Source organism: Phlebotomus papatasi, chromosome 1 (assembly GCF_024763615.1).
Source record: "Phlebotomus papatasi isolate M1 chromosome 1, Ppap_2.1, whole genome shotgun sequence".
In the NCBI taxonomy this organism is placed as follows: Eukaryota; Metazoa; Arthropoda; class Insecta; order Diptera; family Psychodidae; genus Phlebotomus; species Phlebotomus papatasi.
In genome coordinates, this window is record NC_077222.1 from 47041559 (window position 1) to 47058146 (window position 16588).

General features: G+C 31.6%; 1 protein-coding gene across 1 annotated transcript in view; it reads right to left on the reverse strand.

Moving 5' to 3' along the window:
* Positions 1–7000: 7000 nt before the first annotated feature.
* LOC129799469 (huntingtin) overlaps positions 7001–16588 on the reverse strand; it is a 51156-nt gene continuing 41568 nt past the window's right edge. The window contains exons 7-9 of the mRNA XM_055843364.1: positions 12935–13079; positions 7719–7987; positions 7001–7598 (exon numbers count right to left, since the gene is read on the reverse strand). Coding sequence (XP_055699339.1) covers positions 7266–7598; positions 7719–7987; positions 12935–13079 — 747 coding nt within the window. The 3' untranslated portion in view covers positions 7001–7265. The remainder of the gene's footprint in view (positions 7599–7718; positions 7988–12934; positions 13080–16588) is intronic.

A 16588-nucleotide genomic window follows, 5' to 3' on the forward strand; every position in this document is an offset into this window, starting at 1 on the left:
ACCGTTAATAAACTTTTATCCGAAATTCAATCATATTACTCCTAAGGTATTTTAAGTGATTTATAAATCGGTTCAAATCGATTGTGAGCCCGAAATAAACTTGTTATGATAAGTAATTTTCGTCCAAAAATAATATTTTATTAATCTTAAAACTATTTTGTGGAATTTTTGAGTGATTTATGAATTGTCTTAAATAGGTTGAGATGTGGTAAACGATATATGACCTGAAAGTACTTTTGAGGTATGGTATCTAAGCTACGAATTCGAACACTTCGCAAAGCCTGAAACGCTTACCACCCCGTTTTTTTATATAAGTAAAGTACTATAAGTAAAGAAAGATTGGCTATATTTCTAGAAAATATAGCTATTATAATTTACAAACAGAAGAAATACAAACAGTAAGATGAAATTTGTGCCAAATTTCAGAAAAGTTGCAAATAAGAACCACAATGGAAATAAAAAAAATTTTCAAAATATTGTATTATTTGTAAAAATTTAAAAAATAAAATAAAATTTTGAACTCTCATTTGGACTTTGAAAACTAAATCAATAAAATAAAATGAAGATATATCCGTAATATAATTTTAGTTTAAGAAGTTTTTACGGTAGCTAGGAAAATTTTTATACAGACTCTGAATGCTTTTTATTATGCCCAATTTTATTATACCAAATATAGTTAATATCGCTCCTTGGAAATTACAAGGGGCCAACTCAATCTGAGCCATTTTCCAGGAGACAGCATGAAAGATTCAACTTTGTATAAACAATTATCTCATTTATGTATGTTAATAAAAACAATTTAATTCTTTTCTATTTGTATGATCATTATTATAAACATCGAAACATACATATTTTTACCTTTCAAAATATGTTTTTTTTTATCAGTTAGCTTCTTGTCATTCTAAATAATGCGCAAATTTTCATGAAATTAGAATGACACGGGATCAACTTGCTTGAGTTAGTCCCTTGTTTCACAAAAATTTGGACGATAAATCTATTTTGTGCCCTTTGACTTCAAACAAATCCGCGCAAGCAATCATAAAGAGTAAAATTTTGAAAAACTTTTCTAATAAAGAAATTTATTGACTCATATCATCTGAAATTTTATTAAATTCTCTGTCTGAGTGCATTAAAACCTCAAAATCGGCAAAAAGTGAGTTGGCCCCTTGTAATTTCCAAGGAGCGATATAAAAATTATCACGTAATTTTGAGTTCCAGAATATGAACTCTATAATGCGAAATTCTACTATTTTGTTTAGAAATAAATTTTATGCTTTCTTCTGAGTGCAGAATGTACATTTTATTTCCTTCATAATTTCTTCTTGATGAACTGGGTATACAGGTTATAAATTTTCTACAGATGAAATTAGATGATGTGCTTCATCAGCCAATATTGCATTAGATAATGCACTACAGACCCACGAATAATTGTATTTAGTTTATATAATGCGGTAGATGTAGATTCAACAAGGTGCTTTTTTGCTACTTCCGGATCTGGCTCGCAGAAAGACATCCCTAACTGAGTGGTGAAGCATTGAGAAGTGAATTGGCTCTGTTTTATTGATTTTATCAAGTCAATTGCACACGCAACATATCCATAAAGAAAATTTTCAAGTAAATTGAATGCTATTTGCACATATTCACTCCTCCTTCATTTAACCAGACAAAATGTGAAAGTAAAGTTCTATTGTAAGCATGAACTCCTTCTGGGTGTTGCCGACTCTATTACGCTAAGCCCAAAGCAGTTAGTAATGCTGTCGTTGATAGGATTTCTTTTAAAGAAAATGTTCTGTTCTTTGCTTCTTCTTTTTTTTCAATTTCAACCCCTTGTATTATGGGCAAAGTTCAAGGAATGAATGTACTCTTTGTCTTTTTATGTGGCCCGCTTTTTTCTCAAGCTGAGTGCTAAAATGGGGGTACAACAACATTGTCACCAAAGTTTTCAACATATTACACATACGTATATGTACATAATAACCAAAAGAAAATTGTGTGAACGCAGTGATTTCCGAAAGAGGGTGGGCGATAAGTGTAGGTGGTTGATGAAGAGTTTGCTTTTTTTTGTTACAAGTTGAGGGTTGGGAGGATAAGTGGTGGCGTGCATGTTGTTCGACGAACGAAGGAAAAAGTGTTCACGGCATTTTATGATGGTTTCACGGATATAAAATTTTACGATTGAAGTCTCTGTGTGAATGTTTAAGTGAGGTAAAGAGGCAGAAAAAAAACGTATAGAAAAAACATAACAAAATACACCTCAAGTGAAGACCAATATCCAGAGAGGGAAAAAAATGGAACTGACGTTGCCTTTCTGGTGTTGGTACAAAATTGAGAACCTCTTTTAAAAGTTAACTTTCTTCCATATCGCACTTTTGCCATCAATAATATCACGGCGATACTATCTAATCGGATACATACCCAATTCCCAGGGCGATATTACCGAAAAACACGCCCTCACATAACTTCGTTTTCTCATCCCCTCGTGGTTTTCACATCGATCCCATTCACCAGGGTTCACACATAACGAAAAGTTTTCAATTTAATGTTTCATACAGACTTTCAATATTTAATGGGGTTCACAGAAGCGGCGAAGTGCGGCAAGGATAATGCGTGGTGTTGTTAGTTCCATAAGTATAAACGTTCCCTCTTCATGTTCGTAATTTTACCACCTCATATCATTGTATATCATGGTGAGATTATGCAAAAAATATGCTCAAAGTGTGTTTATGTTTCACTTTATATAGTTTAAGAACATTTATCTTCTTGGATGAAAAATAATAACTTCTAATATGTACATAAAAAGGAATACTAACATATATGTATAAATTATGTCTACATAATCTTTCATATTCTCCATTTAAAAAAAAACTTTTGTGCGTATTTAGGTCATTCAATTATATATTATTATTTGAGAAACCAATGGTAAAATTCATTAGAATTATATAACTGATTTACAACCCTTGAAAGCATTTCGAAGCTTCCGACAAGGTTTCCGATTTGCGCGGTTTGACAAACTTTTAATAAGACTTTCCTCTAAACTTTTTGTGCGACCAACAAACAACTAAGTCGAAATGGAAATTGTGGAGTTTTCTCTAATATATTCTTAACTGTGTTGAGTGGATGGAAAGTTTCATTCATCGTGTCGATGGCTTATACATTTTACAAAGAGGAAGATGTAGCTATGAAAGCTTAAGATATTTGAATAGTCAATACACAAGTGAAATAAAAAAAGGGCACAGTCGAAAAGATCGAAATGCGTGAAACTGCCCTACACTCAAATATAAGTTAGTAATGCATATGACAAACATATTGGAAATTAAATAGAAACAATGAATGAGTTTTAAAATACTAGATTTTATAAAATTTGATTACACATTGTGTTGCGTTGGAATAAGCTAATATGTTTAAAAGAAAATTTAATATTAACTATTTATAGAAAAGTGTGGGGCAAAAAATGACAAAACGGATATTAAGTGAAATTCTACTTGGAATTATATTTTTTCTCATGAGCTTCCAAGATTGATAGACCTTTGATAAGATTCTTACAGGAAGTTCATCGGTCTTGTAGAACTTTGTAAAAGATCATGCAAAGTTTAGAGCCACTTTCTGAAAGTTGATTTTGCAGAAATTCTCAAAAGTGTTGAAGCAAATATTGGCAGGAATGAGGTTTTGTGGTGTTTTCATTCGCTTTTAGTGTAAGTCCTCTTACACGAAAGATTTATCAAGTTAACATTTTTATAAGAAATTTACTCTTTTGCAACTTTGTAGCACATATTGTTTTAATTTTGCTTACAACAAGTTGTATATATTTTTTATGTCATTATCAAAAAGCTTTTAATTGTTAAGAAGAATTTCTTTGCTCATTTAGAAAAGGTGAACTCGAGATAAATCATCTTGGAAATTATAACAGCTTTTTCTTTATTGTTAATAATCATATTGAGATATTTGTTGCAATTTAATTATATTATATGGTTTTATGGCAAATTTCACAAATCTACTGAGTCAGGGATCTCTTCGCCAAAGAGCTGACTAGTGCTTTTATAAACTGCTTCACGAGATCCCCATCTTTTTCCTTTATTAGACGAGAACTGCTGATTTTGGGTGAAAAATCTGCCTAGAAACATGTGAATCACTGCAGATTTTTCATTTTTGTATCTTTCCAAATCCTGCCTTGTACCTTCAGGCAGATTTTACCATAAATTAAAAATTATAATGTGCAAACTCTCCGGAAAATTTTAAAATATACAATAGAAGCATATTTAGAGGTTCCAAATCATTCTGAAATCATTCACTTATCTGTAAATTTTTGGATAAGGTAAGTCAAAATTGATACTGAAATACGATAATAATTGTTTAATGTCACGCTTAATATAAGATGCTTCAAGTTCCTATTATAATTTTAAAATATAGTAATCAGAACTAAATTCAATACACTAATTGCAAGTTTAGTATTTAATTTATCAATATATCGGTATAGTGTATTTTTTTATTATTTAGAGAAATTAATAAAAATAGTTATAATTGCAACTATGTACTATGAACATTGTATCGTCCAGAAGTGAATTAACCAATAATAAAAGGGAGTTTACAATAATTGAGACGAACAGTTATAACTTTTTGTAAAAATTCGACGAGAATATTAATTCTGTAGATGGAATTTAAATAATGTTGCATTTGCGCAAGATAATTGCTAAAACGTTAACAATTTAAAATATTTTATTTTATTTCAGGAATAGGGTCCATCTTGCAAATCGGATGGTCTGAATCACACGTTTGAAATGTTCTTCTCTTAGTTTACTCAAAACATTAAACCACAGAGTACCAAATTTGGTTTAAAAAGTTTAAGAAATACCTCAATTTAGCTATTTTACACAACACCCAAAAATATCAAAATAGTTTTTAAAAGTATATATTTTACAACTCATCTTTAAATTAAATCTCCACTCTGTACCGTTTTCCTCCATATTCAAATTTTTATGTTTATTCTAATTCTGATTTATGATTTTTTTTCAAAATCGTTTTATATAATTTCTTGAACATAGAACAGTTTGCTTGGGGCATTAGTAAACGTTTTATTATTATTGTTAAATATTAAATAATTTAATCATAATGCTTGCAGATAAAAAAATAATCTGATATATTTTCTGGGCAAAGAGTCAAACCGATGCATTATCTGAATACTACACCATTACCTAGTCCATTTATGTAAAGAACATAATTGTCACAAATATTTTTTTCCACTATCCCGTTCTCTATAAACTTAAAAAAAAACTAAAAGTAATTCAGAAAGAGTTGTTTCTGAAGAAGAAGGAGGGACATACAAAGCTAAGGATTAACTGGATTTCTTGGATCAAATATTTGGGTTTCTTAATAAAGGCGTATTTAGGGGATGATGTGGCTGTAGGGCTGTGCGAATTAAAGCTCTCAGGATCCTAGGTAATTTTTATAACTGATCGCTTTATATAAGATCTTCTGCTTCTTTTAATTTCATAAGGCCCCAAGACGACTCATCTGGCCAAATGTTTTCACGGCAGATGAACTCAATCTCAACCGCGATATCGTAGAGATTCAATCTACTGAAATAAGGGGATGCGCTTGACTGGTAATTGAAAACTACGAACTGTGGACTTCATCTGAGGGACAACAATAGCTCTCCTCCTTTTGTACTTATTCTACAAGCCTTGAGTCCCTTTTCATTCAAACGCATAGGTCTTGACCTCCCGAAGTATAGGCTCGAGTGCAAAAATCACACTTTAAGGACGATTGGGTCACCGGTGACCCAAATATAAAATTTTTTCTACAATCTTCTAAAGTTATGTTTTGCTCTAAAAAGTCAGAAAAAGTGATTTTTTCTGACCCGGATTTTTGACCTTCTCGTCCTTAAAGGGTTAAGCCAATATGTATAGAATTTTTCAAGTATATTCGCCACGAGAGACACAAAAATGCATTACGTAGAGAAGGGGAGAAAGTGTAATTACTAATTTAGTACTCGAGGACAATAAAAGAGGTAAATTCGTCACAATATTTTCCCCATTATAGGACAACTAAACGTGTGTATTAGCCCAAATAATTTATAACGAAACAAATTTTCAGAGCAAATATAGAATTCGAGTTTGGGCATACCGCAAAGTATCTTTTTGATGGACATAAAATTACCAAATTGGTGGGCCTATCTAAAAAGTGGTTGCTATTTTGGCTAAAGAATGTGTGTACTTTTTCTAGCATTGGATATAGATTAATGTATGGTTCAAAACGAAATTATTTTTAAATTATACAAAGTTTTATCTGGCTCTAAAAATAGACTAACATTATTAATAATTCATGAGAATAATTTCCATAAAATATCTTGAAAAAAAATGAAGGAAAAAAGTGCGAACCCTTATTGTAGCTGAGAAAACTTCGTGTGACTCTCATTCACGTACACCGATGATGCGCGCGGTAGGAAATCCTATTATCCCACGAGGGTGAATTAGAAAATAAAGAAATTTTCAGACAAACAAGTTGTAGCGACTTCCATCACGCAATGCACAGAGGAATCCATCGTAATGGGAAACCCATTCACATCATCTTTCTCCCTCCATAAGCACAAATTCTACCCTTATAGGAAAAACTTTCACCACGTAGTGTACCATCACAACAGGTACACATGTAAACTATACGAAGGGCCTACCTGTGTACAGTTGTGTAGGCGCCCATCGCAAATTCAGCAAAATATAGCTGCTTGTCGTGGGTAATGAGGGTTGAGTCCTTGGAGTGGGAAAACGGGAATCATATCTTGATTATAGTTTGAATCGTTTTGCATGCGTGCTCAGCCTATATGGTGTAGGCTTGTATTCAACAGATCTTAATCGACCTTTCATCGGAGCAATATGTTTACCTAAATAATTTGGTACTTTATGACGCCATAAGTGTGTCTCAATTCATCGTAGAGCAATCGTGATAGTTAAAGTGGGGCATTTTACGCAATATCCAGTCCGGAAGTGTGAGTGAAATCCATGATAAATTTCATAAAACACATAGTCATATATATTTTTCAGCCTTCCCCTGCTATTCACATTATATCAAGCCTACAATAGTACAATTTAGTATTCAGGGGCTGCTTTCCAATGTACAACAATTTTTATAGAGATCTCCACCCACACACTGGTCGTGCGGAAAAGTATGCACATTATGGACTATGGAAAATACTTTTAATCTGGTGAGTGGATCTAATGGAAAAATGCTCAAGTTGGCTGAAATTGTTAAATATGGATAGAATGGAAAAAGAATTATAAATTCTTGAGCATATTTGCATAAATGGATGATTCATGCTTAAAGAAAACACTGCGGAATTTGTCCTTCTGCTCCACACTCAGCCTCCCATAGAAATCTCGAGTGGCCTCATGAAATATATACTCCTCGCGACATCCAAGCGTGCCAAAATTCTCGAGGATTTCAGGGAAAATCTTTATCAGATTCAAGTTTAATGAAGCCGACACGAAGATAACGCTCAAGCAAGAAACCGCATTTGCTGGTGGCAACGTCACAAAATTAGGTAGCGAGCAAATGAGCCAGTCCTGAAGGAGTGCCATGTACGCAGAATCAATTGCAGATCGAAATACCTGCAAAATTTAATTGGAAATTGCTCACCTTATGTACGAATGCATCCTTTTGACAAAATTAACCCATTCGCACGTGATCATCTACATTCTCTCGTTCTCTCTTTCCCTTTACTCACTCACCTGAAATACAATCTTAGCCACAACAGCTCCATGTGGCTGAGTGAGAGACAGCAGCTCCTTGATAACTTTCGTGAGTATCTCATTTGGTGGGAGAAGGTCTCTTGTTATTTGGCATAGGACATCTCCTATAATACTTGCTGCCTCAGGAGTTGATGACTTAATCTTCAGGAAGAGCACATCAATTTTTTCAGTTGATTGCACAATCACTTCAGGTTCATCTTGGACAATTCCATTTGAGTGTTCTGTGTTTTCCAATTGACTGGATGATCCTTCATCACAATTATTTTTATTGAAAAGCAATAAAAAAGTGTAATTATAATAATTATTACTCAATATAAAAAGGCATAATTTAATAATACAGTAGGCGTCAAAAGTTTGTTGGCTCATGTATGTTCGGGAAACCGATGCAAAAAACTATAGAAAAAATTACTTTTTTCTTTTCGCAAATTAGTTGCCTATAATCCAAAAATATTTGTTTTCCAAAAGTTGTTCATTTTTCGTGCGTCAAAAGTGTGTTGCCTCATTTGAAAAGCTACTCAAAATGGTCAAAAACATGCAACTAACTTAAAATTAACCGGCTATATTTTGAATTTATGTCATTTGAGAGACCAATGGTGGGTTTGGACATTTCTAAAGTTGTCTATGGTAAATACATGTGTATAAGAGTAATGATAAATAACAAGAAATAATCTGTTTTTTTTTTTGAAAATTCATAATTTAGGTTAAAATGGCAAGTTAAATGGAGTTAAAGGGTATGAAATTGTCCAGATGCCGGAATGAATCTGTGTCGTTAATTGCTAAATTTTATGAAAAATCACCAAAGATAGTAATGAGTACATCTGAAAAACGATGCTGGCAGACCTAGGGTATCGATTCAGAGGGTTGATTATAACATTGTAAGTGTCTTCGATAGTGACCCAATGATGTCTGCTTCATGAATTGAAAGATAGTTGGTTGCTGAAGGAACACAGGTCCTTAGTGTTACAAAAACAAGCCCTTATTGAAAGAAAATGGTAAGAATGTTTGGGTGGCTCGCATTATTCCATTGGTAAACAAGACCAATCTAAATAAAAGGTTGTAGATTTACTTGAAACATGTTAAACAAGTAAAACTACAACCTTTTACCCAGATTAGACTATAGCTGACCAATGAATGGAATATTGGGAATATTGCTTGTCTCCCAAATATTCTGACCATTTTCAGTTGATTTTTATAACAACAGGGACCTGTATCGTTTCAATAACCAACTGACTGTGAATTTTTGGAGCAGACATCATAGGATTACTATCAGAGATACCTATAATGCTGTTATCGACCCCCTGGCCCTGAGTCGAAACCCTTCCAGTAGCGTTTTTTAGATGTGGTCGTGCCTTATCACCAGATATTTTGACGATTTTATGCATATCGTGTAGATATTTTCCATAAAATTAAACAAATAACGACGAAGATTTATTCCGGCAATATATTTGGACAATTTCCCTCCTTTTAACTTTTTGTAATTTGCAATTTTTAACCTAAATTATAAATTATCAAGAAACAGATTATTTCTTGTTATTCATCGATACTGTATATACATATATTTTTCATTGAGAACTTTAGAAACGTACAAACCCACCATTTGTCTCTCAAATGACATTAACTTAAAATATAACCAGTTTACATAAAGTTGGTTTGCATGTTATGACCATTTTGAATGACTTTTTCAATTGAGGCAACAAACTTTTGACGAATCACAAATGATCAACTTTTGGAAAACAATATGTTTTTTTAATATGAAAATAAAATTAATTGTTTTTTTTTAAATATATAAATAAGATCTACGGATTACAGGCAACTAATTTGCAAAAAGAAAAATTCGAAAAAGTAATTTTTTCTATCATTTTTTGCACCTGGTTTCCCGATCATACGTGAGGCAATAAACTTTTGACACCTACTGTAAGCCTTATGTAAAAATTGCAGAACATAAGTTAACTTGGAACACAATTCATATTCGCTTACAAACAAGAGTCGTGAAGATAGTGGAACTTTGTGAAACTACCTCACCCTCCTTTATATAATTGTCGTATCTGACCGGAGAATAAATTTGGGTTCTTTTGAAGGAAAAAGTGATTGTTAATGGGGTCATATGCTTTGCGAAGTGTTCAAATTCACAAGAAAGAGTTCTGTGTAAATATTCATCTCTTTAGAATTTTTTTTTGTGTAGGGGAGAGCCGGCATGTTTGAGCTACTTTTTAATATTTTGACTTTAAGCATTATTTCCAAAACTCAGAAAATTATTTTGAAATTTTATATAGCGCGTAGTATACTATGACTATAGTACATACTTTATTAACCTTTTTAAAGACGAATGGGACACCAGTAGTGTGCCAAAAATAAAAACTAATTTTTCGGACAAATAACTTTCTATAGTCCAAAAAGTGTTTTTGTTTTTGGGACACCGGTGTCCCGCTCGTTCTTAAAGGGTTAAAATAACTCGTTTAGTGTTTTTGTCACATTTATTTAATTAAATAATAAATGAATAAAGTTGGTAGAGCACTCGTCTAGTTAACGAAAGATCTCCAGTGCGATCCTGGATGGAGCACTTTTTTTTTTAACTATCTCCATTCCGGAGAAGACTGGATGATTTGGTCTGATTGACAATTCATTGTACATAAATACAATTAATATTGAACAAAAAGTTCGCAAATTCTTACAAAGAATAATCCACCGCATCTCAAACATACAGGCTCTCCCCTATATCAAATTAGTAGTGATTTAAATTAGTCCATATCCTTATAAAATAATTTAAAATTTGACAATTTATCAAGAGGGTAAATTTAACATTTTTCGACGTTTGATCTCTTCTAATTCAAAATGGCGGTTTTTCTGGTGAAAGTTGACTATGGATGAAATGTTCAGTTACAGTACCTCCAAAACATATCCAAAAATTAAAGAAATTCTAAAACTAATAGTTTTTGAGAAAAATGAGAAAAACTTCATTTTTGATTTGGAATAGGAATCAAATAAGTGGAGAGGGGAAGAATAGCAAAAGATTATTTAGTCTCAAGATAATATAAATTTAGGAGAAGTTATTACAAACCTCAAGTTGATATCTCTTACCGTTTGAATTTTAGGGTAAAGTGATATAAGTTGGACAGGGATTTTTTCTTGATAAATATATAGTACTAATTTTTTATTTGTATATATTTTATGCTATAGTTTCATTATTTGGTTTCTTGTGCTGCAAATAAAGTGAAAATCCATTGTTATGAATAAGTTTAAACATATTTAAAAAATATCATCGGATTTTTTTTTGACGGCGAAATAAATACACTGTAAATTGAGGTGAGAATTTTATATATGTGTGTGGATAGTTACACTGTTCTATTTGCGTTCGAGCAATAAATATTAAAATAACTTTATTATAATTTTAATTTTTGATTTTTTTTTCTTTTTTCATTATGCTTTGAAGAGGTGAATATATTGCCCATTTCTGCGAATGACCCTCTTATCAGACTTAACTGGTTTTCTAAAGTCAAAGATTAAAAATCAAACCTTCTAAAATACCAACGTTAATATAAACAATTTTGATAAAAATTGTATTAATTTAAAAAGCCATAGTTAAATTCCCAATAACTCTGAATCGGTACTACTAAGAAATAATAATCATTTGATAACGAACCATAAATTAACTTTTTTTCTAAAACAAATTGTACAACTGGTTTAGTTTGCGTTTTTATGAATTATCAATGAATGCACAACCAAAAAAGAATAAGAAAAATTTGAGAAATAAGAAAAACTTACTGATGTCGCAACATCAGTAAGTTTAAATACTTCGTAAAGTTTTCTTTTTATTTAATTTTTCTCTTAACAAAATTAATGAAATGTGCATAGTAGGGGAGACTGGGGCAAAAAGTCACAAAACGGATATTTTATTTTTTACAAGCTACTCGAGCGCTTCAAAAATATCTAATTAGCGCAGTTTTATAGGAAATTTACCGCTCTACAACTTTGTGAAAGTAATTTTCCTCTATTTTGTAAGGAAATACGTTTATCGAGCCAATTTCTAAAAGGTAATTTTGTAACTATTCTCAAAAATGCTGGGGCAAATAGTACCAGACATTGGGTATTTATTATATTTTTATTCGCTTCATTACGGGCTTCCGTAAATTTGAAAAAATACCTACATACATATTTTCATAGAAAATTTATTCATCTACACCTTTGTAAGACACCGTTTTCTCTGCGAGAAAAGTGAGAAATCGATAAAAGCGCTTTTCAAGCTATTTTAGAAAAAACAAACAAAAGACTGCAAATCATTTGACCAATGCAAACAACAAGCGGCGAGACATGGTAACGACGTTTCTTTTCGCCGTAAGACATTAGAAATTGCTTCGCTTCTTTGTTACTTTTTGCTCTATACCTTTTGTTACTTTTTGCCCCAAGTGGCCATTTTTAATAAAAGGATTTCTGGAGAAAAGAACTTTTGTGAAATTCTAAAATAGATAGCGGATTCGTAATCAAAAAATCCAAATTATTTAGAAAATATTCACCAGTGCATGAATTTTGGAAAATAAGTAGGTAATAATTCTTATCTTCTGCAAGGAAAATATTTCAAAAATAGGTCTAAAAATTTCGATATTTTTTATTTTCTAAATTCCTTATTCGAATTCTAAGAAACTTACGACATTGAAGAAGGTCTATGGAGGCTATCTATAGAAAAAAAATTTGAACCACTATCTTGGAAGATTTTGAATTTTGAATTTTTCGATTTGTGACTTTTTGCCCCAGTCTCCCCTATGTATTATTTCTTTGCGATTTTTTGTTCAACAAAATACAAAAGCTGATAGCAATGGAAAACTCACATTGTATAGAAGGAGACAAATGGGTAGTTTTTAAATAATTCATAGACATCGTATTTTATACTGTACTGTAATTGCATTTCATGAATCTGTTTAATCATTTATACGTGAAGTGGGTGAAATGCATAAAAATTAGAAAGTACAAAGTCTGCTCGATGAAGGTGTAGCTGGTAAGGAGACCCTACATCCGTAGTGTGTGGGTGTGGAGACAGGAAAATTGCAGTGGGAAATAATTAAACGTGTTTGACTACTTTGGTAAAGGGGAATCTTGGGAAATGGTGTACGTTAATTAATATGTGCATTGGAAGCGTGAGAGAGTAAGTGAATGTGGATTTTGTACAACTATATACATAAACATATATAGAGAAAACTTACCGATATACATGCAGGAAATTAGTAGTTTCAGAGCTGGTATTGAAAACTCTTCATTGTCACATTTAACTAAATCGAGCGAGATTTTCTCAATTTTTTCCCGATAAACCTTTTCTACCGAGTTAGTGATTACCAGACGTTGCATGCCCTGAAAAGTACAAAAAGTATAAAGTAAACTCTAATTCACATTACTACCAGCTAAATAGAGGTGGATATATAATATATAAAGCATTGAGAACTTCTACTTTAACAATTTGCCATGTTAAGATCGCTTTACATTTGAAATAATTTTTATTAAAAATTATCTTATTGATGGAATTTTGAGATTTCCCCCATATGAGATTCTTCAAAAAAAAAAGTAATTTTTGACGAATATACATTTCAATATGTTAATAATAATAATAATGGTGGCACAACATTCCATAGAGGAACTAGGCCTTTCCTCAAGGGGAGTTCGGGACATCCATGATTATTTTTTTCTTAGGGATGGGGTTGTCAGTCCCATGCCCCGTGGAATCAAGATTTCAATGTGTTGGGGCCTTAAAATTCATTTCAAATTCTACTTTACGCAATGTTTCTGACGAAACTATTTTTTACGCTTAAACTTCAAGAGAAAGTACTTATTTATTTGAATAATTTTCGTTTTTTTATTAAATATTATAAATTAAATGGTAAAAAGCGTCTCTACTTATTGCGTGATATATTTTTTTTTGTAATCTATAATACGATCTAAGGATCATGTCAACCATTACTGCAGGTAATAAGATACTTCTAGTTTTCGGTTTAATCCATTCGTATTTCGTATAGTTAGCTGAGATTCTTTATTTTTCATTTCTCATCCCCTTTTCACAACAATTCTGATTAAATTTCAAAATAATGTATAATGTTCATAACAAAGTGCTTCAAAAGACAACAGCACTTTAAGAACGAAAAAGATTTTTGTAAATGAATGATTAAGAGGCAAAGCAATATTTATCTACTCAAAAAATAATATAACTTGCATATGACCGGCAATCGAGTGATTTTGGCTTTAGACTGATGAGAGCTTTACGCAGTAATGTTATATCCCTTGTAAGTGTAACTCTCTCAGGCACCAAAACTGCCTGAGACCGTACAATCGATCACCCTAATAGAGTCGTTTTCTCCACCACCATGGACCGTATCCTCCAGATGTGAGAGTTTGATTTTGTGGGAAAAGCCAACTCTCCGTGTGGAACTCGCCTATTTGGTATCCACGAAATTTTTGATTGGAAATTTTCTCATCAAAAACCGGGGAGAATTCTCGAGTCGTATTCCAAGTGAGAGTTTGATTAATTTACATAGAAAATAAGCAAATAAATTAAAATATCGCGTTTTCTTTTAAATTGTTTTTAAATGATTATGTCACTTAACAAATACAATTTCCATATATTTATAATAAATTTCAATGAAGTTTTCTTTCTTAATAAACTGTGCAGTAATTTCGATTTTTTTTCTTATTATCTCTAATTATTTTTCTATTTTTTGAGTTTGATACCAATCATTTTCAAAATTGTTTCTTATTTTAATATTATTTTGTTTCAGCTCTCGGAAATAAGGAAACGGCCATTTAATGATTAGATCTTTGATTAACCTATTTATATTCTTAATAAATACGAAATTGAACAGATATTTAGCAGCTTACTTGGCCGTGAACTCTTTAAAACTTTTTATGAAAACTTTTCTTGGCGAAAACTCGTAACCTCTTAACATTTAATATGCCTCGTCGCTTGAAATTTTTTTTCAAAAAATCACAAAGAAATACAATAAAATGTTAAAATATTGAAAAAATTAATAATAAGAATTGCTGCAGAATAATATTGCAGAAAAAAGTATAAGATGGAAATTATCTTTGCACCTTTTTTTCTTTTCCGAATTCCTGTTGGAATTTTACTTATTATTTTCAAAAAAAAAAACGCGCAAATTTTAAATGAGAAATTTTAAATTCTACAGGAATATATATGTGGGAATGAATTTGGAATGATTTCACTGGAAACGCAGTACCCGATCAGTAGAAGAAATAACATATAGAGTTCCGTTCAAGGGAGGAGACGTACTTATCCTTCAATATCTCCCTTTCCCAAATCTTACATATACTATATTGATATGAATCCAATATTCCTTGTCAAATTGTTAAAAAAAAGAAAAATTCAATGGAAATTAGTTTTTTGTTACAAAAATCTCTGAAACTTCACTTTAGCATTATTTGACAATTTTAAGAAAATTTATACAAAACCACAAGAAAATGAGAAAATCTTTATACGTACAAATACGTATTCATAATTGAATTGGTGCAAATGCAAAGGGCCTTTTTAAAGTTTTTTACTGCAGTAAAATATTAAAAAGAGAAATTTGGCATGAAATGCCATTGCCGTTAAGTGTTAAGAGCAGTTGCGTTGAATAAATCAAAGCTTAAAACAATGTTATTTAATTGTTTATTCATTCCTTGAATTTATAATTACTTCAGTATTCAGTTTTTTTGCGACCAAGAACAGCGCGCGGAACGTCAAAAAGCGATTCCTACAAAGAGTTTATACACGAAAATTTCGCATGAATCTCTCCGATATTCGTGGATACGGAGAGAAGGCAGATGGGAAAAATAGGCGAAAATTTCACGGAGAGAAGCCCGCGTAAATCTTCTCTCACAAAGTGGAGGATACGGCCCCAGGGGTGCTGACTTTGGAACGGGTTGGCTTATTTGAACATTTATTGTTATTAGACGGGAAATTTAGATAGAAGTTATACACTTATGAATAGCTTGCAAAAATCTTAAATTTTAATCTAAAACAGATTTCGAAAAATCTTAAAATGAGCAGTTTATGATGTCATTAACAATTTTATGATTTTTCGAAATCTGTTTTAGATAAGAATTTAAGATTTTTGCATGATGTCCATTGTCCATAGGCAAAAAGGTATAACATCAATAAGTGATGACTCCACCGTATACTATGGAAGTATCAGAACCCAATTCTATGTATGTCCGAATAGACAGAGATGAAAGCAAAGAAGACCCACCAGAATTGCAAGCGTTTAACCGAATACTCAAAATTTTAAAGCGCGTTTTCTCCACTTCTCATTGACAATTTCTTCGAATTGTTGAACACCCCTTAAATGAATTGTTGAACACTCATTTTTTATGTTCTACAGCAAGTCAAAAAAGTAAAAATATTTACCAAAAAATGCGTGCTTTTTAAACCCTAGAAAAAAAAAAGTTGCGATTTCACTTTTTTCTTCGGGTTTTCTTATAGTTTAACTATAAAATACACTTATAAAAATTTGTTGTTTTTAGTGTATTTTTCAGATAAGAATTACTATCTGTACATTTACCGCTTATTTGACGAGACGCTTCATTAAACTACTCATTAGTTACGCCATTTTGTGATATTTTTTTTCTGAAAAAAATTATTTAAGAACTTTTAATATGCATAAACATCCACCAAAACATTTAAGATTTATTGTTTGTTTGTTTTCCAAAAAAATCGCGAAAAACTTTTTTGTCCTCTTAATTAAAGACACGGCCTTAACATATTACGAAAGGTACCATTCATCTTCTTTCTAGATAAAATAAAATTAAAAAAAAACAATTTCTCAATTGTCGCTAAATGTCAACAAAAAAACTTCAAGATTGTCAGATGGCTC